We start from the raw sequence: 26421 nt of genomic DNA on the forward strand, positions 1-26421 counted from the left end.
ACAATCCGATCTATAATATCTCTTGTGGCTCAAAGTGATCAGCACCGAGGTTCTCCATAGATTCTTTTTCTATAGGTCCATAATGATTGGATCCAGCACCTTCAGAAATATGATCAGTACCACAGACAATCTGGCACATAGCTGTGCATCTAAGGAACCTTCTATTTTTTTGTAACTTTTTGTGTTGATATTTTGATACTACAAATCTGATTGTGGCAATCTGGTCTTCTCCATGACCATCTTCCCATTGCTCCGGGGGTTCCCTTTCATTTTTTCTGAAATAAAAGTGTCTCTTCTGGAACTCTTGACTAACCATGTACTAGAGGAACCATTCTGATGAACAAGTCAAGGTCGCCGCAGCAGGATACAACAGTGGTGGGCTGGTAACCCATCTAAATTTACAATTTGTTCCATACCATGGATGGATACAGCAGTAGGTGACCAGAATGAGCCCATTTCCAGGGGACATCATTGTAACACTGAGCAGTGGAAAAATCCTATGTGGTGACACAAATCCAGATTTCTGTTGGTGATTGGTCATGATATGGTGCCAGCAGCAGGAACCAATGAACATTACTGTTAGGTGTCAGCAGTTTAGGACAAGAAGATGGAGTAATGGGAGGGATTACTGCACCCTTAGTCCTAATACCTGACATATAATGATACACAAGCTAAAGGTGCCCCAATGGGCTTCTAACTGGGGTCTCTACTAAAATGTTCAATCAGCATATACATAGAAAACAATAACCCTGATGGACCCACGAATGTACTAGAGCATAGGCTCCTGTACTAGAGCATGTACTAGAGCATGTACCAGGGTAGAGGCTCTAGCACAGGAATTTGTCCAAGTTGTCCAGGAGAAGACAACCCAGGCTTGTAGGGACTATTACCTAGTTTATGCATTTTGGTTCCACCTATCAATTGGAACGATTTGTATATTTGATAAAATATTATTCTTTTTTAAAAATGTATGTAATGAAAAGTTGCAAGTGATCCTAGTCACCTTAGAGCTTTCATTCGGTTCTTGCCATATCTGGTGTCAGCTCAGGTGTTAGATATCATTATATCTTGTGTTTTAACGCCTAAAATTTTTCTCCCAGGTATTACCATGTAAGAGCTACGCTGAAAATCTCCTCCAGGACCCCTCACAAGCTGACGGCCACTCTAGTAGGACAGACAGGTAGAGTATTGTGGGTTTTGTGTTCATTCGTCATGGGAAACGTGAAGATTACTTTGTGGCTTCTCCCTGGACCTTGTATCTATAGAGATACATAAAGTCTCGATTATAGCTTTTTTTTATTATTCCCCATCCATCCATAATATTCCATACTATTTCTACTCCAATGGGAATTGTGAAGCTAATTGTCTACTCTTGGGAATATGTCATGAATATCGGAATAGCTCTTTAAAGGGAACCTACCAGCCGAAATCTACCTAGTAAGGTAAATCTGATGGTAGGTTCCTATTAATATATTAAACCCTAATGTATTTTGACCTTATCCTATAATGATTCCTAAACTAAATTAAACGTTATCCACCTAATATGCAAATTTTCCGGAGAGACCTCTGGGGCATGGAGTAGCCTTTGCTTCCACTGCCTGGAGAGGATCAGAGTTGATCTTGGATGAGTGGCTCATCCCATACATTCTGGGGGTATTTTCTATAAGACCAGAGAAACCTGACAATATGAACAGGATCCTCCGCAGCTTGTGCTGTAATCGTCCTTCCGGACCTTTAAGACTCCAGATAAACACTTGCCGTCTATAAATGCAATATGCTTATGTAGCATTTGGAGGGGAGCCAGATACTGATGGATTATCATCGTGTGCCAGCCGTAGATTTAATCAGTTCATGCCTCACTTGAGTAATCATCGCTCTCACATTGTGCAGTCTAGGAAACATGGGCATGGGCTCTGGACGGACCCTGGTGTGACATTCAGCCATGCAAGGTCTAACGTCAGTCATAAATTCTTACTATAGCGGAGGTCAGGCCACTTCAGTTCTCTTGGTGTTCCTCCAACCTTGTTCAATGTTGGATGGCTCCTCAGCCATAGTGACCTCCAGAGAAGACGACCGGTTCATAATTATTTTTCTTGGAAATCCTAGATATTGGGGCAGATTTATTTACCCGGTCCTATGGGATCCCGCGGTGCATTGTCCAACGTGGATTCGGGTCTGCCGGGATTCACTAAGATCGTGCGCCCAAGTTCCTGCAGGTGTTGCTGCTGTGCCGAGGTCCGCCGGAGTTCACCTTCTTCTTCCCGGTGTATGTGAGTGCTTGATCTTGCGACACAGTTTGTCTTTTAAATTCCGTGGTTTTTCCGAATCTGTTGGGTTGTCTGATGGCCACACCCCCCATTGCTGTCACGTGCAAGACAGCACCGATGCGCCTGAATCCGATCGTGTGCGCCAACAACCCGGAGCAATTCAGGGCAAATTGGAAATATTCGGGAAACCCGACGAAAGTAAATGAGCCCCAGTGTGTTGGCCATCGCTGAAGATGTCAGTTCCAGATGCTCATTTATTAGGCAACGCAGCAGGAGTGTAGATTATGGGGTGCTGAGAAAGTTTAGCTTTAGGGTGCCCATGAAATGTCTCTTTACCATAGAGGCAAACCAGCCCTGTTAATGGTACATTCAAGTTGATGGGAGACTTAACTGAATTTACAACTGCCCATGCCAAAAATTATAGAGCAGTTCCTATTCCTGCCCATCTTTGGGATCCTGGCAAACCCTCTCTATTGTCATTGGTGGTCTGATGTTCCTATACTGATGACAGACTGGCCACATATTCTGCTCCATGGCCCATTGTTTGTGGTCCACACACAACATACTTTTGTGGTCATGAGCCCTAAACCCACTTACACATTGGAGTCAACTAATTTCAGAAGCTTTGACCTACGTCCTTGCATTTATGAGTATTATTCATGTAGAAGGTGTTGGGGAAAACGAAGTTCAGCCTGGTTTATTTACATGCACTTTTATGACAATTTCCATATGCCTGTATAGTTTATGGAAGGCTTCTCTCAAAAGTGAAACAAAAATTGGGATTGTTGAGGGATCCTCCCATCTTCTCCAAGATAAGCTATGACCAAATGAACCCTTAGAAGAGGACTCCATCCTCTCTCCATTGCCAAAACTTGTCCAACACGTAGGTATATCGGGAGGTCAGGATGAGTAGCTCTTGACCCACGAGTCAACAGCAATTACTGTTAGGTATATGGGCACAATTGATGGATCTCTTGCTCTCTGGAGGGCATAAAATGTTCTAACTTTACTGAAGTAGCCAACTGAGAACCATGTGGTGCTTCCCTTACCCTTGCCGAGAAACTAGGCACTTGCTGCTAGGTTTCCACATGCAGATGATCAATGGTGGTCTCATCTGCAATTGTTCAAATTGTTAAACCCCTTGTTTTGAAGACAACAAAGGTCATACAGAAACCTGAGGCATCTGGCCAACATTTCAATGTTGATATCTTCATGCTGAACGCTGCCCACCCTACCCTCTTCCGGCTAGCCATGCCCTGATTGTGTGTGGCACTGCAGACCAGGTCTGTCCACTATTTCTGATTCGAGAGCTTAAACATGCTGGTCATGTTCCTACAATGACCGAAGCCACTTAAAGGTCATGGAAGAAGTAGCTTCAGCTTTGAGCTGGAGGGTTGGCCAACTCTTCCACAACTTTGGGATGTTGACTCATTCTACTCTCTTAGAAGTACCAGGAGATATTACAAATATGCTTTTAGGTCAAGTGACGACCCACTAAGAAAAATCTATAACACATATTCAATGTGATATTAAGCTCTTATCCTTACATATCTAATTTGATCTTGAACACAAGTCTCGAGAAAAATGGATAATTAGAATAAAGAAAAACAGAACCCTGATAAGTCTGACATCAGACAGACCCCGGAGTGGAATGTATATTCCTCTAATGAAGTAGCGAGGAGCCGCTCATTACACCTCCAGTCATTCTGCACGTGTGACGCCGAGGCCGGAGCAGATACATCAAAGTCTGAACACGCACGAATGTCAACAAAGGAGATGCAAAGTTATGCAAACACGAGGCCCTCAACCACAGCACGTTCATGTAGGCGTCCTCCAAACAGTGGAATGACCAGAGGTGATCGCATAAAACCTGCAATCCTGAATGTTTAATGTTTGGTTCACTTACTGGAGACATGGAAGTACCTGGAGATATCATATGCAGAAGCTGGAGAGGAGGTCGCATCATTATAGATGGAATACATTGACCCAGGGGTGAAGCTCCACTCATATTAGATGAAAGTTGGTTGGAATCTGTCAATCTCAGAATCATTGGTCTACTGAAAGTATCTCATGTATCTGATGTCTGGAGGCTTCCATTGAAGGCTCTTTACCAATTGAATAACAATCTTCTCTGAGCTTCCGTGTGTATGATACAGTCAGATATCAAAATCAGGTGTTGTAAGATATAAATGTGCTGAAATGTATCAGGGGTCATTTGTCTTATCTTATTAAGTGGCATCAAGTCAGATACTATGACACATTACAGCAAAGTAATCAACGCAGTATGTAGTAACATTTATATATGTTTTATGCAGAATGGTAGCTCTGATATCTATCTCATTCCTCAGCAGATGACCCCGGAGCCTACGCCCCATGTGTCTATGATAATGTCGTATACAGTCGTATATTCCAGATACTGTACAGGAATGAAGACATTGATATTAATGATGTTATGATATTCAAGGTGCACTTATTTCTGGATGGAGAGAGGGTGTGTATTGCATGATGCAAGTACAGCATATAATGTACACAATATAACTACTATAATACTGCCCCCTATGTACAAGAATATAACTACTATAATACTGCCCCCTATGTACAAGAATATAACTACTATAATACTGCCCCCTATGTACAGGAATATAACTACTATAACACTGCCCCCTATGTACAGGAATATAACTACTATAATACTGCCCCCTATGTACAAGAATATAACTACTATAATACTGCCCCCTATGTACAGGAATATAACTACTATAATACTGCCCCTATGTACAGGAATATAACTAATATAATACTGCCCCCTATGTACAAGAATATAACTACTATAATACTGCCCCCTATTTACAGGAATATAACTACTATAATACTGCCCCCTATATATAGGAATATAACTACTATAATACTGCCCCCTATGTACAGGAATATAACTACTATAATACTGCCCCCTATGTACAGGAATATAACTACTATAATACTGCCCCCTATGTACAGGATATAACTACTATAATACTGCCCCCTATGTACAGGAATATAACTAATATAATACTGCCCCCTATGTACAAGAATATAACTACTATAATACTGCCCCCTATGTACAGGAATATAACTACTATAATACTGCCCCCTATGTACAGGAATAGAACTACTATAATACTGCCCCCTATTTACAGGAATATAACTACTATAATACTGCCCCCTATATATAGGAATATAACTACTATAATACTGCCCCCTATGTACAGGAATATAACTACTATAATACTGCCCCCTATGTACAGGAATAAAACTACTATAATACTGCCCCCTATGTACAGGAATATAACTACTATAATACTGCCCCCTATGTACAGGAATATAACTACTATAATACTGCCCCCTATGTACAGGAATATAACTACTATAATACTGCCCCCTATGTACAGGAATATAACTACTATAATACTGCCCCCTATGTACAGGAATAAAACTATTATAATACTGCCCCTATGTACAAGAATATAACTACTATAATACTGCCCCCTATGTACAAGAATATAACTACTATAATACTGCCCCCTATGTACAAGAATATAACTACTATAATACTGCCCCCTATGTACAAGAATATAACTACTATAATACTGCCCCTATGTACAAGAATATAACTACTATAATACTGCCCCCTATGTACAAGAATATAACTACTATAATACTGCTCCCTATGTACAAGAATATAACTACTATAATACTGCCCCCTATGTACAAGAATATAACTACTATAATACTGCACCCTATGTACAGGAATATAACTACTATAATACTGCCCCCTATGTACAAGAATATAACTACTATAATACTGCCTCCTATGTACAGGAATATAACTACTATAATACTGACCCCTATGTACTAGAATATAACTACTATAATACTGCCCCCTATGTACAAGAATATAACTACTATAATACTGCCCCTATGTACAAGAATATAACTACTATAATACTGCCCCCTATGTATAAGAATATAACTACTGTAATACTGCCCCCTATGTACACGAATATAACTACTATAATACTGCCCCCTAGGTGCAGGTATATAACTACTATAATACTGCCCCTATGTACAAGAATATAACTACTACAATACTGCCCCCTATGTACAGGAATATAACTACTATAATACTGCTCCCTATGTACAAGAATATAACTACTATAATACTGCCCCCTATGTACAAGAATATAACTACTATAATACTGCCCCTATGTACAAGAATATAACTACTATAATACTGCCCCCTATGTACAAGAATATAACTACTATAATACTGCGCCCTAAGTACAGGAATATAACTACTATAAAACTGCCCCCTATGTACAAGAATATAACTACTATAATACTGCCCCCTATGTACAAGAATATAACTACTATAATACTGCCCCCTATGTACAGGAATATAACTACTATAATACTGCCCCTATGTACAGGAATATAACTAATATAATACTGCCCCCTATGTACAAGAATATAACTACTATAATACTGCCCCCTATTTACAGGAATATAACTACTATTATACTGCCCCCTATGTATAGGAATATAACTACTATAATACTGCCCCCTATGTACAGGAATATAACTACTATAATACTGCCCCCTATGTACAGGAATATAACTACTATAATACTGCCCCCTATGTACAGGATATAACTACTATAATACTGCCCCCTATGTACAGGAATATAACTACTATAATACTGCCCCCTATGTACAGGAATATAACTACTATAATACTGCCCCCTATGTACAGGAATATAACTACTATAATACTGCCCCCTATGTACAGGAATATAACTACTATAATACTGCCCCCTATGTACAGGAATATAACTATTATAATACTGCCCCTATGTACAAGAATATAACTACTATAATACTGCCCCCTATGTACAAGAATATAACTACTATAATACTGCCCCCTATGTACAAGAATATAACTACTATAATACTGCCCCCTATGTACAAGAATATAACTACTATAATACTGCCCCCTATGTACAAGAATATAACTACTATAATACTGCCCCTATGTACAAGAATATAACTACTATAATACTGCCCCCTATGTACAAGAATATAACTACTATAATACTGCTCCCTATGTACAAGAATATAACTACTATAATACTGCCCCCTATGTACAAGAATATAACTACTATAATACTGCGCCCTATGTACAGGAATATAACTACTATAATACTGCCCCCTATGTACAAGAATATAACTACTATAATACTGCCTCCTATGTACAGGAATATAACTACTATAATACTGACCCCTATGTACTAGAATATAACTACTATAATACTGCCCCCTATGTACAAGAATATAACTACTATAATACTGCCCCTATGTACAAGAATATAACTACTATAATACTGCCCCCTATGTACAAGAATATAACTACTATAATACTGCTCCCTATGTACAAGAATATAACTACTATAATACTGCCCCTTATGTACAAGAATATAACTACTATAATACTGCCCCTATGTACAAGAATATAACTACTATAATACTGCCCCCTATGTACAAGAATATAACTACTATAATACTGCCCCCTATGTACAAGAATATAACTACTATAATACTGTCCCCTATGTACAGGAATATAACTACTATAATACTGCCCCTATGTACAGGTATATAACTACTATAATACTGCCCCCTATGTATAAGAATATAACTACTGTAATACTGCCCCCTATGTACACGAATATAACTACTATAATACTGCCCCCTAGGTGCAGGTATATAACTACTATAATACTGCCCCTATGTACAAGAATATAACTACTACAATACTGCCCCCTATGTACAGGAATATAACTTCTATAATACTGCTCCCTATGTACAAGAATATAACTACTATAATACTGCTCCCTATGTACAAGAATATAACTACTATAATACTGCCCCTATGTACAAGAATATAAAACTATAAAACTGCCCCCTATGTACAAGAATATAACTACTATAATACTGCGCCCTAAGTACAGGAATATAACTACTATAATACTGCCCCCTATGTACAAGAATATAACTACTATAATACTGCCCCTATGTACAAGAATATAACTACTATAATACTGCCCCCTATGTACAAGAATATAACTACTATAATACTGCCCCCTATGTACAAGAATATAACTACTATAATACTGCCCCCTATGTACAGGAATATAACTACTATAATACTGCCCCCTATGTACAAGAATATAACTACTATAATACTGCCCCTATGTACAAGAATATAACTACTATAATACTGCCCCCTATGTACAAGAATATAACTACTATAATACTGCCCCCTATGTACAAGAATATAACTACTATAATACTGCCCCCTATGTACAGGAATATAACTACTATAATACTGTGCCCTATGTACAGGAATATAACTACTATAAAACTGCCCCCTATGTACAAGAATATAACTACTATAATACTGCCCCCTATGTACAGGAATATAACTACTATAATACTGCCCCCTATGTACAGGAATATAACTACTATAATACTGCCCCCTATGTACAGGAATATAACTACTATAATACTACTTTCAGGTAGAAGATGCGTTGAGTGAAGTAGATTTCCAGCTGAAATTGGATTTGCACTTTACAGACATTGAACAACAGTAAGTAACAGAACTCGTCTCCTTGCGAATGGATCTTCTTTTGGCCTCCGTTCTCCTCCCTTTCTACCATGGACAGCGCCATGCAGTGTATAGTGGCTGTGCTCGGTATTGCAGCATTACTTGAATGGTGCTCAGCTGTTACTGGCCAAATTACATTACATGAATTTCAATGCTACGTAGCGGATCCTTCGCTCTTATGGCCCCAATAAGATAGAAATAACCTTAGTGAGTAGAGATAAGTGACTCATCGATGATTCATAGAAGCTTCACCAAATGTTATAATAGATTTGCTTCAAGTCCAAACGGATCATTCTCCAATTGTCTTTGAGGCCCCTTCCGGTAGAAGAAGTCACTGCTGCCCCCTATGGATTTTCTGGCCATTGGTGTAATGACGGTTTCTCAGGGTTGTAGGATTTTATCTAAATGTTCTGCAAAGTATCTACAGAAACCAACACGAGGAACAAGAAGCAACATCTGCGCCTCCGGATAACACTTGTAAACATGTCTTCCAGGCTGAAGGACATCTCCGCCGTCCCCCTGATAAGCAGCCGCACTTTAGGTCTCCATTTCCACCCAAGAAGAGGTTTGCACCATCATGTCCCTGTCATGTTCGACTATTTCCACTTGTCGGTGATCTCTGTGACTGTGCACGCATCACTGCTCGCCTTACATCAGCCGCTCACAAGGTAACACTGCCGCTCCCGGGGGAGACATGGGGGAAACGGGGAACATGTCCCAGAAATCATAAATTAGAAAGAAACAGAAGGGAAAGAAAGCGAGAAAGAAGGAAGGAAGGAAGGATGGAAATAAAGAAAGAAAGAGAGAGAGAGAGAACAAAGGAAGGAAGAGGAAGGAAGGAACTAAAGAAACAAGGGAAAGAAAGAGAGTTACAGAGAGAAAGAAAGTTAGAGAGGGAGCGTTAGATAGAAAGAGAGGGAGAGAGAGAAGAAAGAAAGAACTAAGAAAAGAAAGAACTAAGAAAAGAACTCAGAAAAGAAAGAAAGAAAGAACTAAGAAAAGAACTAAGAAAAGAAAGAGAGGGAGAGAGAGAGAGAAAAAGAGAAAGAAGGAAGGAAGGAAATATATATGGAAATAGATAGATCTGAGACAGATGGATAATATGTAAATAATAGATGGGATCTGAACATTGTGAATATTTCTCTCGTCTCTTCCTAGTTTTGTGCGGCCGGTGAAAGGTTCCTGGTTGGGGCGGAGCGGTCCGGACCTGGCGCTGGAGCAGCCCAATGTATCGCTAGAGAACCTGGTGTTCGGGGCGGCGTACAGTAAGCCGGCTCCTCCAGAGGTAACGCATAGATTGGGCGCTGCTGCTCTCTGATTTATCTATGGGCAGTTTTCCTTTAGATTAGTTGTGATTTTTCCAAAATCTGAGCTATTTTTGGCGCACCCTGTACAAAACAGTTTCCTGCGCTTTGTGGGGACTGGAGGGCATTTGCACATTTATTGCCACTTTTTAGGCCATAATCAGGAATAAATAATGCGCCAACATCTGCCACCAGGCGCAGTACAAAGAGGAATTTGGCCCAAAAAACTGTGCGCCACGATTTTCAGAGAACACATGAAAAAGTCTTAGGAAATGTGAGACTCTGGCGCCACCTGTTGGAATTTATATATCCATGAACCATCCATGGAATCTCTCCCAGAATATGAGACAGAAAAGATAGAGGTCTATGTTCTCTCAGTCCAGACAATGCTCTGTGAGATAAACAGCCTGGACTCCAGACTGATACATTGTAACAAATTAACAGAGAGTGATACATTGTAACTTACCTGTACATAGCCATCATGATTTGTAAAGTGCTACAGAATTTGATGGCACTATATAAATAAAGATCATAATTATTATTATCCATCAATCCCTATCTATGTATTATATAATGCATCTATTTCTTCTGCTTGTGATCCGGATCCTGTGTCTCCCCCAGGGCTCCTGCTATGTTCCCCCTGAATCCTGCGTGCTGCACGCCCACAAGTGGCACAAGGATCTCTGCTGCCTCCTGCTGGCGTCTCACTCCGGCCTCTGCTCGTACTACTCCTCGCTATTAAAACAAGTACCGGACTTATCTCAAGTAGAATTGGGTAAGTGTCACCCAGGGTCAGTATAATGGGGGTTCACCTTGACCAGTGTGTGCTGCCATGTGGCTCCTCCTCCATGTCACATTGAGTTCTCAATCAGAATCCATTTTGTAAATCAGAACATCTCCATTATACATCATCTGGGCCAATGTTTCCTTTTTTATTTCTTAGAAATTCACTTATTTCCATATTCACATATTTGGAAATTTCTGAACTCTACATTTTTGGAAAAAATTAAATATTTGTTGTCATTATATTTCATTTAGATGATGTATTGGTTTCTTTTATGATTTTATTGGTTATTTTTTTGTTCTAAATATTATAAAATTACAGAAGAACATAAGATTTACTTTACTTACTGATGTAACTTACCTCCTATGCTGTAGGTGGTGGAGAGGAGGGGTTTATTTGCATTTAAAGGGGCGTGTCTGGGGTATATGCAGTGTTCACATCTACCCCTGACAGACAATACTAATGATAAGTGTCTTGTTTTCTTAGAGGACCTGGCGGTGGATAAGACTGTATCACGGCTGTGCAATGATCTGCAGGTGAGTCTGCAGTGACGGAGAAAATGTTTTACATCGATGTAATTATTATATGACCTATCAACCAGATAATCCTGTGTTTTCTGAAAAGTTTCAGAAACCCCGCCCATGAGGAGCCAGCTTAAATGAAGTTCCCTAAATGCAAGTGCAATTTTAAGGGAACGCTAATACAGACTCGTAAATAATCCCCATTTTATTGCAAGATTTATTTATTCTGTTTGTCACTCACTTCCAGACTTCTGGATCCTCCTGGGATGGCCTTAAAAGTTACTAATTCCTTCTCCTCCTCTGCCCCTTATTCCTCATGATCTTCTCTCGCTATCCAAGTTGTTCTTCCCCTATTAAAGTTGCATGTTTTATTATTTTTGGACTTCCTGTAATAAGGTTGTCCTCACTGAGTCTAAGTCCTCAGGAGGAAAAATGTAAGAAGCCCCGCCCATGAGGAACCTGCTTGAACTAAAAACCTTCACATGCATGTGTATTTTTGTGGGAATATTAATACAGACGAGCACAAATTCACCATTTTATTAGATCTTTCAATTCTTCTAAGGAAGCTCATGTGTTCACCGGTCAAACCCAACTGCCTGCTCGTAGTAAATTATAAAGTAACCAGAACTTTGGAATAAAGATACCCTTTAAGTATATGCAGCGTGTAGAATAGTTATTATGATCACAGTTGTCTTTGATCTCTGCCTTCTCCTGCCTCGTTCAGCGTTGGCCTCCAGCTGTCTTCAGATCTCCCCCGGTCTATGCTCAGAGCCGGTCACCCGGCCGCTCCTGCACAGCTTCAATAGCTCAGGCACAGCTGGGTTCCTCTTCCCACAGACTCTCTTATCTCTAATTCAGGAATCACAGATTGTATCGCTCAGCTGCTTCTCCTCTCTAAGATACATTTAGAGATGAAAGGAGAAACATGAGGAGATAACTAGTGTCACACCTCTGCTGCCAGACCGCCGCTTACAGGATAGTCTTCTGAATTTATTAGGATCCGTACGGAGCTGGTGCATGATTTTTACAAAAGTCCCCATGAAATAATGTATTCATCATCAGCATTGTCTTCCTTGTTATTGTTAAAGGGGTTGTACAGGTAAAGACAAACATGGCGGCATTCATCTGCAAAGAGCGCCACCCCTGACAACAGGATGTGTATAGTATTGCAGCTCTGCCTATTTAACTATATGGGACTGAGCTGTGATACTGTACACATTACATGTATGAGATATTCCAAAAGTTGAAAAATCTGGTAGTCACAGACACGCCCCCTTCATCTTCACAATCCAGGGCTTTATAGGAGGCGTGTCTATGACTAACAGACAGCTTCCCTTATGAAGTCATTGGCCATTTTAGAACCTGGGAGGTGAATTCAGCAGCAGAAGCAAACTAGAGAGCAGTGGTGATGTTGACTGTACATGCCTTAAATTTGGTCAAGTCTTCTGGATGGAAAGTCCCTCTAAGAGTGAGCACAGGGAGGTCCTCTTTTCAGAATCCTCAGCAGTAGTTAAAACAAAAAAAACAAAAAACACTTTTAAAGAGCATGTGTAAATTGTTCCAGTGCTGAAGTTAAAGGGGTTGTCCAATGATAGAAAAGCACTGCAACAGTGCCACCCCCGCCCTTAGGTTTTATCTAGTATTACACTCCAGTCTTACTCATATTAATAAAGCTGAGCTGCAACACCAACAGCAAACATATTTACATTAGAATAAAATAATTTAATTTCAGTACAATATTTATAATCTGTTCATAATATCTGATCTCATATGAGATGGTAACGCACCAGAGTACATTAAAAGGGACCTTTCACCACCACACACATGTGAAGATGTAGCGACTGCAACACAGATTCAGGGGCACTTAAAATTTTCTTTCTAGCGCTCACCGTTGCTGAGATATCAGTCCCAGTATCTGACCATTATAATCCTCTCTACTGTCAGAGAGAAGGAGTTGGGAGGGGGCGTGTGTAATCATAACACATGCCACCTCCTCTGCTCCAGCCCCTCCTCCTTTATGGATAGTAATATAATGGTCAGATGCTGGGACTGATATCTCAGCAACCGCTTGGGCTAGAAAGAAAATTTGAAGTGCTCCTGAATCTCTGTAGCAGCCCCTACAGCATGTTCATATCTACATGTGTGAGATGGGGAAAAGTTCTCTTTAAGGAACCTGTAATTAATGAGAGGAACAGGCAAATAAACCTGAACTGGTATCTGAGAGAATTTCCAAACTCTTAGGCCCACATTTATCAGAACCAGTGCAGTGTGTACTATGTGCAATGACCTGTGTAGTGTGCAGGGGGCGCCAGATTCATCAAAACCAGCCCACAACCTTCCTGAATCTGGCGCCCCCTGCACTGCTCGAGAAGTGTTACCATTATATTTTTGGGTGCACTTTGTTCATGCTGCAGAATTGTACCGCACTTCAGTAATTAATGTGGCGCAGGGTCCGGCTAAGGAGTAACAGCCGCTTTAGGTGACATTTTTTTCTGTCTTGTCGGACACAGAGCAGCCGCGACACAGAACTGGCGCAGCCCCTTTATAAATACATGTACAAGCAGGTTCCACGTTCTTTCAAGTGCAAAGTCAGACAGAAAATTGGTGCAGACACGGTTATTTATTTATTTTTTTTACTGGGAGTAATACAGCACCACCTAGTGGCCACATTCAGATATAGCGGCGGATGCACAATGTTATTCTAAGAAGATCTCCGGTGAGACCATGGAAGAAAAAATTCATTTTTAAGTCCCATGATGCATCATTCCAACTGTAATTTTTTTTTAACCCTTTAATGCTGGCCGCCATTTCGTGAAAACGCTGTTTGGAGATGGATCATGGGACACCCCGCATTAACCTTTAAGCACTTTAACAGCGACAACAGGTGGCAGGTGCCTTCTTAGTTTTTGATTGTCATTAAAATGCTAGGATCGCAGATTTTTTTTTTATATAAATTGACAAAAAGTTTTTACGGTTGCAAAACTGTAGAAATGAAAATGTCCTGCAAAAAAATGACACCTTACACTGCCCCGTGCACTCAAGTATGAGAAAGTTTTAATTTAGTTTTTTTTCCGAAGATTTAATAAAAAAAAAAAAAATATATGAAAAACCAAATAATTAATTATCTCTGTGATTGTACTGACCCAAAGAATAAATTGGATTTGTTGTTTGGCCCCAACAAGAGTGAAATTCTATGTGTCCTGCAGATAACGAGCTTCACGTAATTCTGTAAATATAAAAGTTAACCCTTTGTATTGGCTCTTGCAGATGCTGGACAGTCCAGACCTAATAATGGAGCAGATCAGCAAGGATTTGGCTTGGATTTGTTCCCAGCTTTTGGTCACATGGTCCAAGTTTTTGGAAGTTGTGACTCTTCATCCGGATGTGACCACCTACCTCACCCAAGAACATCACACCCTACGGGTAAGTGTCAACTTTGAGAATTCATTGGCAACCTTAATGATGTACTGATTTAAATGGTTTACTTAAAGGGGTTTCCCACAAACAAGCTAGGCCCTGGGGGAGGAGAACTCACAGGCTTTCTCTATGACTAGGTGGGGGAGCAGGACTCACAGGCTTTCTCTATGAGTGGGTGGGGGAGCAGGACTCACAGGCTTTCTCTATGACTAGGTGGGGGAGCAGGACTCACAGGCTTTCTCTATGAGTGGGTGGGGGAGCAGGACTCACAGGCTTTCTCTATGACTAGGTGGGGGAGCAGGACTCACAGGCTTTCTCTATGAGTGGGTGGGGGAGCAGGACTCACAAGCTTTCTCTATGACTAGGTGGAGGGAGCAGGACTCACAGGCTTTCTCTATGACTAGGTGGATGGAGCAGGACTCACAGGCTTTTTCTATGACTAGGTGGATGCAGCAGGTCTCATAGGCTTTCTCTATGACTGGGTGGAGGGAGCAGGACTCACCGGCTTTCTCTATGACTCGGTGGAGGGAGCAGGACTCACAGGCTTTCTCTATGACTGGGTGGAGGGAGCAGGACTCACAGGCTTTCTCTATGACTAGGTGGATGGAGCAGGACTCATAGGTTTTCTCTATGACTGGGTGGATGGAGCAGGACTCATAGGCTTTCTCTATGACTGGGTGGATGGAGCAGGACTCACAGGCTTTCTCTATGACTAGGTGGATGGAGCAGGACTCATAGGTTTTCTCTATGACTGGGTGGATGGAGCAGGACTCACAGGCTTTCTCTATGACTGAGTGGAGGGAGCAGGACTCACAGGCTTTCTCTATGACTGAGTGGAGGGAGCAGGACTCACAGGCTTTCTCTATGAGTGGGTGGGGGAGCAGGACTCACAGGCTTTCTCTATGACTGAGTGGAGGGAGCAGGACTCACAGGCTTTTTCTATGACTGGGTGGAGGGAGCAGGACTCACAGGCTTTTTCTATGACTAGGTGGAGGGAGCAGGACTCACAGGCTTTCTCTATGACTGGGTGGAGGGAGCAGGACTCGCAGGCTTTCTCTATGACTGAGTGGAGGGAGCAGGACTCGCAGGCTTTCTCTATGACTGGGTGGAGGGAGCAGGACTCACAGGCTTTTTCTATGACTGGGTGGAGGGAGCAGGACTCCTGCAGAGTGTATCCCCCTTTACTATGCCTCCTCCTCACACTCAGGACGGGAAGCAGTAAAATCAATGAAAATGAATATAAATGACGTCTCACTTATCTCTTTTGACCTACAAGTTTCCATGTTCAACTTTTAGAAACTTATAACCTACTAAGATGGGCTGAGTTGTGGAGAAATGTTCTCCTAGTGGAGATGAAGGTTCTGCTCTGCTGCCTCTTCTTCTACTTCCCGCGCACAGATATAACATGGACGGTGAAGGTCCCGCGCGGCGCGGCAGGTCTGACCCCAGTGATGAATGTGTTACATAATATTTTATTACTCTCTCAGGTCAGAAGATTCTCGGAAGCTTTTTTCTACACCGAACATGAAAAACCAGCGGCTCTGACTTTCCAGGAAAACCTGTAAGTGGGCGAATCCTCCGTCATCTCACTACATTCATTGCCTCCGGTCAGTGGGGGGCGTATTAGGAGAAGGTGCACTGGAAGGAGAACATATGAGCAAGCGTAAGGTATCGGGGGACAAGGGGTGAACTGTGATGCTACATAACTTATAAGACCCCCCCTACAGGCTGCGGGGTCTCCAGAATGTGCAACGTCCAAGTCCAAGTAAAGACCATTCCGGTACTGGAGTAAAGTTATGGGAGTCCAGTCTTCGGTGACATGTGAGGTGCAAAAAGCCACAAAAACTTTTTTTCTGGCCTTGATAGAAAGGAGTCAGGACACACAGGACATTGCAGCTTTCTCCATAGCGCACAATAGTGGGAGGTACAGATTAGTCTAATTAAAATTTTTTAAAAATAAAAAAGCTGATTGCTGATGGCACAATGGGGCACATTTACTTACCCGGTCCAGTCGCGATCCCGCGGTGCGTTGTCCGACAAGGATTCGGGTCTGCCACTAAGATCGTGCGCCCCATATCCAGCAGGTGTCGCTGCTGCGCCGAGGTCCGCCGGAGTTCACCTTCTTCTTCCTGGTGCATGTAAGTGCTTGATCTTGTGACACATTTCCTTTTTTAAATTCCGCAGTTTTTCCGAATCCGTTGGGTCGTCCAACGGCCATGCCCCCGATTTCTGTCGCGTGAAAGCCGGCGCCGATGCTCCACAATCCGATCACGTGCACTAAAATCCCGGGCAATTCGGTGCAAAACGGAAATATTCGGGAAACCCCACGAAAGGCCGACGTTCGGACCCTTAGTAAATGAGCCCCACTGTATGAATTCAGGTGCAAGAACGACCTAGACTGCTACACTGTAGTTTGGCAATATATAGTAGGACAGATCAGACCCCCTGAGGTTAAAGTACCCTAGGGGGTCTAAGAAATTGTAAAATAAAAAGTCAGAATGAACAACTTTTTTTGTCATTTTGCAGCTCATAAAAATCGAAAATAAACATTAACCCCTTAACGCCGCAGCCCTTTTTTTTTGCGTTTCCATTTTTCACTCCCCACTTTCAAAAATCTATCACTTTTTTATTTTTCCATGTACAGAGCTCTGTTTGGGCTTATTTTCTGAGAAATAAATTACACTTCATGGTGACGGTATTTAATATTCCAGGCCGTGTGCTGGGAAGCGGTAAAAAAAATTCCAAATACAGTGAAATTGGTAAAAAACACATTTGTGCTTATTCTTGTGGGCTTGGATTTTACGGATTTCACTGTATGCCCCAAATGACATGTCACCTTTATTCTTTGGGTCGGTACGATCACGGGGGACACCAAATTTCTATAAGTTTTAGAATGTTTTCATACATTTACAAAAATTTAAACCTGTGCAAAAAAAATAGGATTTTGCCGTCTTCTGGCGGTAATAACTTTTTTATCCTTTGGTATACGGAGCTGTGGGTGGTGTCATTTTTTGCAGCTTTTGATGATGTTTACAATGTTATCATTTTTAGGACTGTGTGACCTTTTGATCACTTTTTATGGAATGTTACATTTTTTTTAAAATGGCAAAAAAAGTGCCATTTTTGACTTTTCCATTTTCCGTTACGGGGTTAAACACAGTGAAAAACCGTTATTATATTTTGATAGATCGGGCATTTTCGGACGCAGCGATTCCTAATGTTTTGATTTTTACTGTTTATTTATATTTATATCAGTTCTAGGGAAAGGGGGGTGATTTGAGTTTTTAGGGTTTTTTATTATAATTTTTTTTTTTTTACTTTTCTTTTATTTTTACTATTTTTTCAGACTCCCTAGTGTATTTTAACCCTAGGTTGTCTGTACGATCCTATCATATACTGCCATACTACTGTATGGCAGTATATGGGGATTTTACTCCTTATTCATTACAATGTGCTGCTAGCACATTGTAATGTATGGGTTAACCCGAAGTAGCCTCGGGTCTTCCGAAGACCAAAATAGATTTTTTTTTTTTTGGATGAAAGGTTTTCATTTTTTAAAATCTAATAAAACCTGTATAAATTTAGTGTCCCCCAAAATTGCACCAACGCAAAGACAAAAGAAGAAATGTCAAATGGGGTGCATAGTGAAAGCCGTAAAAAAAAGAGTCCACAAGAAAACGGCGCATACATTTTTTCATCAAGTTCACTGCATTTGGAATTTTTTTTTTGCACTTCCCAGTACATTTCATGGAAAATAAAATACTGGCAATGGGAAGGACAATTTGTTTTGCAGTTTTGATTTTTTAAGAAGCAAAAAATTTGAATGCAAAAATAAAAATGGGCAATAGCGGGAAGGAGTTAAAAGAAATAAAAACATAAAAAAGTTGGGATCTCCGTGGCTGTGCTGATCCAGCTTCCCATTACATTTCACACAATATGAAAGTGAACCTACCACCAACTTTTTGCCAAATACAGCTATTGACAGGTTCCCGCCGGCAGTCAGAAGGGTTGGCTTTAAACCCTCTGCCCCCCCCCCCCCCCCCGTATCGTCATCAGGGAGTGAAGATCTGTTGCCATGACAGACTTTGTTATTCTTTATAAGACCCAAGTATGCATTAAAAAATGTAAAATTATTTTAAAAAATAAATAAATAAATAAAAGTTCAAATCACTCCCCCACCTTTCACTAGAACTGATATAAAAATAAACAAATAAAATCATAAACATATTAGGTATCGCAGCCTATGTCCAATCAATCAAAATAGGTTAACAGTTATTCCCGGCATTGAACCCCCGTAACAGAAAATAGCGCCCGAATGTCAAAAACAATATTTTTTCACCATTTTGCTACGTATAAAAAGTGATCAAAAGGTTGTAAAGTCTCCAATATGGCATACCTCCCAACTTTTCACAAAGAGAAAGAGGGACATAAACCACGCCCATCGTCACACCCCCTAACCACACCCCTTTTACATATTCATTCATTCACAATGATTGGTTTCTTTCAAGTTGCAGTCACACATGGCGCTGGCAATGCTTTTAGAAACACAATTCAAGTGCATTGGGGGTCCGATCAGCTTGATTGCATATGCGTTTCCATGGAAATGCAAGTGATTGGTACCCATTAACCTTTGTCTTGCATTTAAACAATGCAAGACACCAGATGCAAGTTACCAATCGCATGTGTTTTTAGCTTAGGTCACTTACTGATTGGTGGATCAGCGGGGGATATGGATATTATCTTCATTAGTCCCAGGAGGGCCCGTCCCAGTGATAAACACTGTTTTAAACAAAGACTGATCATAGCACTTCTCCAGTGCTCCTCACCCCTTGTTGCTTTCACCTCTTCTCTTCTGTCCCATTTCCCTGTAAGATAGCTGGCACAAGCAGCAAGAGGCAACCTAGTTATGTAACGAGGAGCCGGAGAAGGGATGTCATCAGCCTTTTGTTTAAAACAGTGTTTATCACTGGAACATAGCCTCCCTGGACTAATAAATATAATATCTGTAACCCCCACTGATCCACCGATCAGTAAGTGACCCCATCCATAAGACACTTTTTTCTATAGTGGTCAATTTTCTTTAACCCCTTACAGATGTGTGACATATCTGTATGTCACATATCGAATGCAGGAGTATGGAAAGGGCTCACAGGCTGAGTGATCTCCATACAAGCTAGGTGTTTGCTGCATGTTGCAGCAAACACCCACCAGTAACACCCGCTATTGCTGTTGCACTGATAGCAGGTGTTAACCTTTTTTCCAATCATCAGTTTCCATGACAGCCCCGAGTCTTTATAAGACCCGAGTCGGTCTAATTACACATCTGTTATAATATGTCAGTGGCACATTGTAATAAATGATCAGTAGAACCCCCATAAAAATAAACAGTAAAAATCATAAACATCCCAAAATGTATGCAAAGTCCTGCAGCCAGCCCACTTATTGATGAAATGCTCTGCAGCCCCTGTGTGTATAAAAAAAAAATACACGTCCATAGTCACCTTCCGGCGCTGCCCGATGCTCCCCACGGCTCCTCTTCTTTCAGCTCTTCATCTGTAAGAAAACTGGCAGTCGCATCCATGCGCTGTGCCCACCAGCGCACACTGCGTCCACAGCGGCGGCACTGCAACATCATAGAGGGCGGCGCGGGCACAGCGCATGGATGCCAATTTGCCGTTTTCTTACAGATAAGGAGCCATGGGGAGCATGGGGCAGCGCCAGGTGACTATGGAAGTGTATTTTTTTTATAGACATGTGTATAAGTTGAGCTGAGGTTTTTCAGCAAATTTTTGTGATGATAAACTTGGCTTATACACGAGTACAGGCAGTCCCCGGGTTACATACAGGATAGGGTCTGTAGGTTTGTTCTTAAGTTGAATTCGTATGTAAGTCGGAACTGTATATTTTATCATTGTAATCCCAGCCAGAACTTTTTTGGTCTCTGTGACAATTGGATTTTAAAAAAGTTGGGTTGTCATAAGAATCAGGAGTAACAATAAAGCTTCATTACAGACGCCTGTGATAACTGTTACAGCTGTTTATTGTAGTCTAGGACTAAAGTACAATAAATTACCAATATCCAGAGGTCCGTTTGTAACTAGGGGTCGTATGAAAGTCGAGTGTTCTTAAGTAGCGGACTGCCTGTATATGAGTAAAAATTTAGGATCCCTGTGATTGTACCTACTCAAAGAATAAAGGAGAAATGTCATTTGGGGTGCACAGAGAAAGCCATAAAAACAAATCCCACAAGAAGATGGCGCAGAAGCCTTTTTTTTCACCAATTCACTGCAATCATTACACTAAGCCTACATTCACACATCTTCGGTGCCATAGAGATGCATGGTGCATTGCACCGTAACACGGGGAGAGATAGGAACGTGTCCGGAGTAGTACTGTGCCGCACTCTTTGCCGCCCTATGGGGGATGTAAGTACGGCTCCAAGCTTGCGACCCTATGGTCGTGTGAATACAGCCTAAGAAGTACAATTTGTTAGAAAGAAAGCAATGGATTGAAAAATGGAGGGTGGGGAATGAAAAATGGAAATGCAAAATTAAAAAAAACATAGTGGGTAACATAGTGGGTAACATGGGTAACATAGATGTAGACTCTTATTCACACACATGGGGGGCTTTATTATACGATGAAGTTCATGAATCTCTGGATACATCAGGTCTCGGCGCAGTGCACAATTCTATGCTATGCCCTGCCGAATTGCTCTGTAACCTGCAAACTTTGTCAACAAGGTTTGCAGGCTATGACAAGGGCACAGGAACCCCCAAGCTCACCCTCTGTCGCTGGCACCCCGTCCCTCCTGCCCCTTCGGCGTATAGATGACATGAAGGGGAAAATAATCACAATGCCTGTACGTGTTCTTATAAATCTCCCTCTGCTCTCCATGATAGGCTGCTGTCACATGCTAACACTTTGATCTAGTTTAGAAACAAAATGAAAGTGCCGGGGGTGCGCCCACAGCCGATCACATATGCGTTTCAATGGAAATGCATGCGATCGGCGACCAGCACCCTGTGTTTTGTATTGTCTAAATGCAAGACACCGGTGCTGGTTACTAATCGATGCATTTCCAGAAGTGCATTTGCGATCAGCTGCGGTCGCACCCCAGTTTTCTAAACTCAATCAACTTGCTAATGTGTGACAGCAGCCTTAGGCCGGTACCACACTTGCGAGTGTGATGCGATGAACTCGCATCACACTCACAACGCATGCTGCCGGGAACACACGGCCCGAACGCTGCACACAGGAACTGAACTCAGCATGTCACCTCAGTCCCTGTTTGCAGCATTTGGGCAGGGAGATCCCGGCAGCATGCGCTGTGAGTGTGATGCGAGTTCATCGCATCACACTTGCAAGTGTGGTACCGGCCTAAGGCTCCTGTGACATGAACGTTGGGGGACGTACATATGGCCAGCATATCTACATCGTATATACGTCCCCCACGGACCGGCAATCGTCGCCATGTATCTGTATGGAAAGGGGTGGGGGTGAACAGCGCTTATCCCCTCCGCCCTACCCGGGCGCCGATGTGTGTCCACCATGCTATACGGGCATGGGCACACATGTGTGTGTGAATTCAGCCTAACACTGACCCTACAGCACAATGTGAGTGGCAGGTCTGCAGCTACAAGTGTCACATGTAGGGGATGGGGGATGGACACAACTCTGACAGCTACACAGCAGTCTCTGCTGCTGCCAAAATCTGATGCCAGGCTCCCTCCTCCCTGCAGCTCAACAACTAAAGGGAGAAGCCTGTAGCATGTAGCACATCTCCCCTGTACCTGCTGCTCTCCTGGTGACTGGTCCTCTTCTGCCTGGGAGACATCACGGCACACGCTGGGGGGGCGGGGCCAGACACACGCTGGGGGGCGGGGCCGGGCACACGCTGGGGGGCGGGGCCAGAATGGGGAGGAGGAAGGTGCCGTGCTGGCTGCCTCTGTAAGGAGACTGCAGCAGCCGGGCTGTTCTAGTCTCCTGGTCTCATAAAGGCTGGGCGTGGTTCTGCAGCTAGCGTGCCGGGACCAGGAGGCGGGACTCTGTCCCAGGATCCGTGACAATGCGTGACATAACGTGACAATCTCTTAACCTCCCGGGGAGGCGGGACAGAGGTAGAAATCCGTGACTGTCCCGCCGATACCGGGACGGTTGGGAGGTATGAATATGGTAGCAAAGAAAACACCATCACGTCACGCATTTATTCACCAACTTCACCACTTTTAAAAAATGTTTTCACCTCCCAGGACATGGAGGATGGGGGGGAGTAGAAGTCCATGGAGGCTGCTGTGATTTCATGTGATCCGACACATACATGAGATACATTTTTCAAATGTTACTGGGTAAAGGAAAGGACCTTCGATGACATCACCCTGGTCACATGACATGAAGTGCTCAATAATATAACAGAACTCTTTCTCAACTTTCCAGAAAAATAATTGACACAGTTATTTTTACTTCTAGTAATAAGTAAACAAAGCCTGTAGTTAAATATTGCCAGACAGTCCCTAAATACTAGTGAGACCTGTCAATCAGGAACAAGGAGTCAGGACAATGCAGATAAAATTTAATATGCAGGACCCCATAAATATCATGTAAGTTTTTTAACATTGCAGCCATGGGACAATGTTTTCTAATCATAGTTTTTATTTTGGGTGCACTAATTTAAATGGCAGGTTCCCTTTAAATTGTGTCACTAGGAAGTACAATGTGTCTTACAAAAGACAAGCCCTCATACAGCTCAGGAATTATGGGATGAGAGGAATATATAAGGTACATATATTAAACGCAAAACATGAAAAAGACTATGGCATTAAGGGGTTAAAAGTCTAAAATGAGACTAGGACTGCATTGAATATGAAGCTTCCCTGTCCTGACTGGAGATTCAGACAATATTGAGAAATTTACCAACTAACAAGCCAAACCACCGGTCTCCAGGATCGCCGGCATTAGGTCCCCCACAACCCAAGACATGTGACTGCTGCAGCCAATCACTAACCATTGGGGAACTGCTATATCCACGGATTGGATGCCCTTGTTATGAGAAATTAGGAAGCTCAGGGGTTATTGGTAACAGACCAGTGGGAGGTCCATAAGGAGAATATGATTCATGCGGTTATTTTATAACATAATGGGGCAGATTTACAACATGCGTTGTCCGACGCTGATTTGGGGTCTGCCGGGATTCACTAAGGTCATGCGCCCGATATATCCTCCAGGTGTCGCTGCTGCGCTCAGGTCCGCCGGAGTTCACCTTCTTCTTCCTGGTGCATGTAAGTGCTTGATCTTGCGACACAATTCTTTTTTAAAATTCCGTGGTTTTCCCGAATCCAACGGGTTGTCCGACGGCCACACCCCCCGGTTTCTGTCGCGTGAAAGCCGGCGCCGATGCTCCACAATCCATTCGCATGCACCAAAATCCCGGGGCAATATGGCGCAAATCGGAAATATTCAGGAAACCCCACGAAAGTGCGGCGTTCGGACCCTTAGTAAATGAGCCCCAATCTCTTAGTCATTGGCCGGGCTCTGCAGCATCATTCTGTTTAGGCGCATCATGAGCAACATGGGATTGAAGGGTTAAACTTTTAGATTTTTGAAAATGTTTCCATTTGATTATTTTCAGGATACAGAGTCACAGTAACTTGTCGTCAGATGTCCGCAGTTCGGAGTACTTCACCAGCATGCCTCCTCTCCCTGTAGAGTGTCTGGACATCGATGGAGACTGGAACTCTCTCCCCATCATCTTCGAAGACCGATTTGTGGAAAATCCCAAAAAAGGTCAATATATATTTCTTCTTTATGAAACCTCTGTGCTGTGAGATGCTGTGTGCTGACAATGTGCTTAGATTATCAGGATCCAGGGTTTATCTACACTTATTTAGATTCTGATGATTCTACTAGTATCTGACACATGGAAAAATAGAGATGAGACAGATCAGAGCTATGAGATGGATATAAAACACAATAACTCACTCATCTTTGCTACCTCACCTTTTCAATAAAAAACAGAAGTTAGCACTGCTATGTCACCCCTTCCCTCAGATCCAGAGCTTATTTTGTCTGTAGAGCTGCTGATGTGCAGCTGCTGCACAGGAAGTGTAGTACAAGAGAAACTATTCATGCCAGAAGAGTTTATGGTCGTATCCAAGAACAACCAAAATATAAACACTAGGGCTGATAGAGACAGGTGGGACAGGTTATAGGTTATATCTGTGAAATGCTAACATTGAATTTTGTTATTGGAGAATGTGTTATTTTGTTATCCTGAGTATATTTAGGAATTTTATCTTCCTGGCAATACCCCTTTAACCATCGGAAAAGTATTGAAATTTACCAGAAAATTCCATCCCTTCAATGCCCAATAAATAACCCTTAAATCCCATCAGGAGCAGGAAACTGTTTTGTTTTTTACGTGTCGTACTTTTTCGACATAAATGGTGCAAACACTTTATAAATTCATGTGTATTGATGTGCAAAGTACGAAATAAAACTGGCGCAGCCAGTGTAATAAATGTGCCCTGTAATGTTTTTCCATTCGCAGAGTCTTGTGAGGGCTTGTTTTCTGTGGTTCAAATTATACTTTCTATCCGCACCAGTTAGTGTTCCCTATAAGCTGGAAGAAAATTCTGAATGAAAAATTCCAATACTCATTTTTTGGGGCCATTTTGACACATTGGGGCAGATTTACTTACCCGTCCCGTCACAATCCCGCGGTGCGTTGTTCGACAAGGATTCGGGTCCGGCTTGATTCACTAAGATCGTGCATACGAGTTCCTGCAGGTGTCGCTTCTGCGCCGATGTCCGTCGGAGTTCACCTTCTTCTTCCCGGTGCATGTGATTGCTTGATCTTGCGACACAATTTGTTTTTTAAATTCTGCGGTTTTTCCGAATCCGTCGGGTTGTCCCAAATTCTGTCGCATGCAAGCCGGCGCCGATGCACCACAATCCGATCGCGTGCGGCAAAAATCCGGGGCAATTTGGCACAAAATGGAAATAATCGGGAAACCCGACGAAATGCGGCGTTCGGACCCTTAGTAAATGTGTCCCATTCCCTTTCTTAGATCATCCCGTAACTCATTTATACATCAGCATGCCCCGATTTGTAAAGATTTTTTGTGGGACCAGCTGATATTTTCATTGATACCATTTGGAGAACTTTACTATCTTTTAATTAAAACTTCTATGGGTGGAAAATGATAAAAGCGCAGCTATTTGGGCAATGTTTAGCAGTATTATACTCATGATAAGGATGCATGTTTTGGATGCAAGCATACAGTTCTTTTTCAACCAATCCTGATCAGCTGCTGCAGTCGTGTTCAAAGCTGGCATCTTGTCAGGTCAACTGGCTTGATAGTCGCCAGCACCGATCACGGCAGTTAGCGTCACGTTTTGTTGAAGGGTTTTTCATAGGAATGTGGTCTTACTT

The 26421-nt window shown here is 42.1% G+C and overlaps 1 protein-coding gene across 2 annotated transcripts in view; it reads left to right on the top strand.

Annotated features, from left to right (window-relative positions):
- Positions 1-26421, top strand: part of FAM135B (family with sequence similarity 135 member B) — a 120666-nt gene that overhangs the window by 67437 nt on the left and 26808 nt on the right. Inside the window, exons 3-12 of one of the 2 annotated variants that reach the window (XM_072151141.1) lie at positions 1101-1180; positions 4616-4758; positions 8876-8946; positions 9459-9632; positions 10123-10249; positions 10890-11043; positions 11539-11588; positions 14841-14996; positions 16478-16551; positions 24619-24773. In XM_072151141.1, coding sequence (XP_072007242.1) covers positions 1101-1180; positions 4616-4758; positions 8876-8946; positions 9459-9632; positions 10123-10249; positions 10890-11043; positions 11539-11588; positions 14841-14996; positions 16478-16551; positions 24619-24773 — 1184 coding nt within the window. The remainder of the gene's footprint in view (positions 1-1100; positions 1181-4615; positions 4759-8875; positions 8947-9458; positions 9633-10122; positions 10250-10889; positions 11044-11538; positions 11589-14840; positions 14997-16477; positions 16552-24618; positions 24774-26421) is intronic. The other variant, XM_072151142.1, reaches the window with a different exon arrangement.

The sequence above is a fragment of the Engystomops pustulosus genome, chromosome 5, assembly GCF_040894005.1.
Source record: "Engystomops pustulosus chromosome 5, aEngPut4.maternal, whole genome shotgun sequence".
Classification (NCBI taxonomy): Eukaryota; Metazoa; Chordata; class Amphibia; order Anura; family Leptodactylidae; genus Engystomops; species Engystomops pustulosus.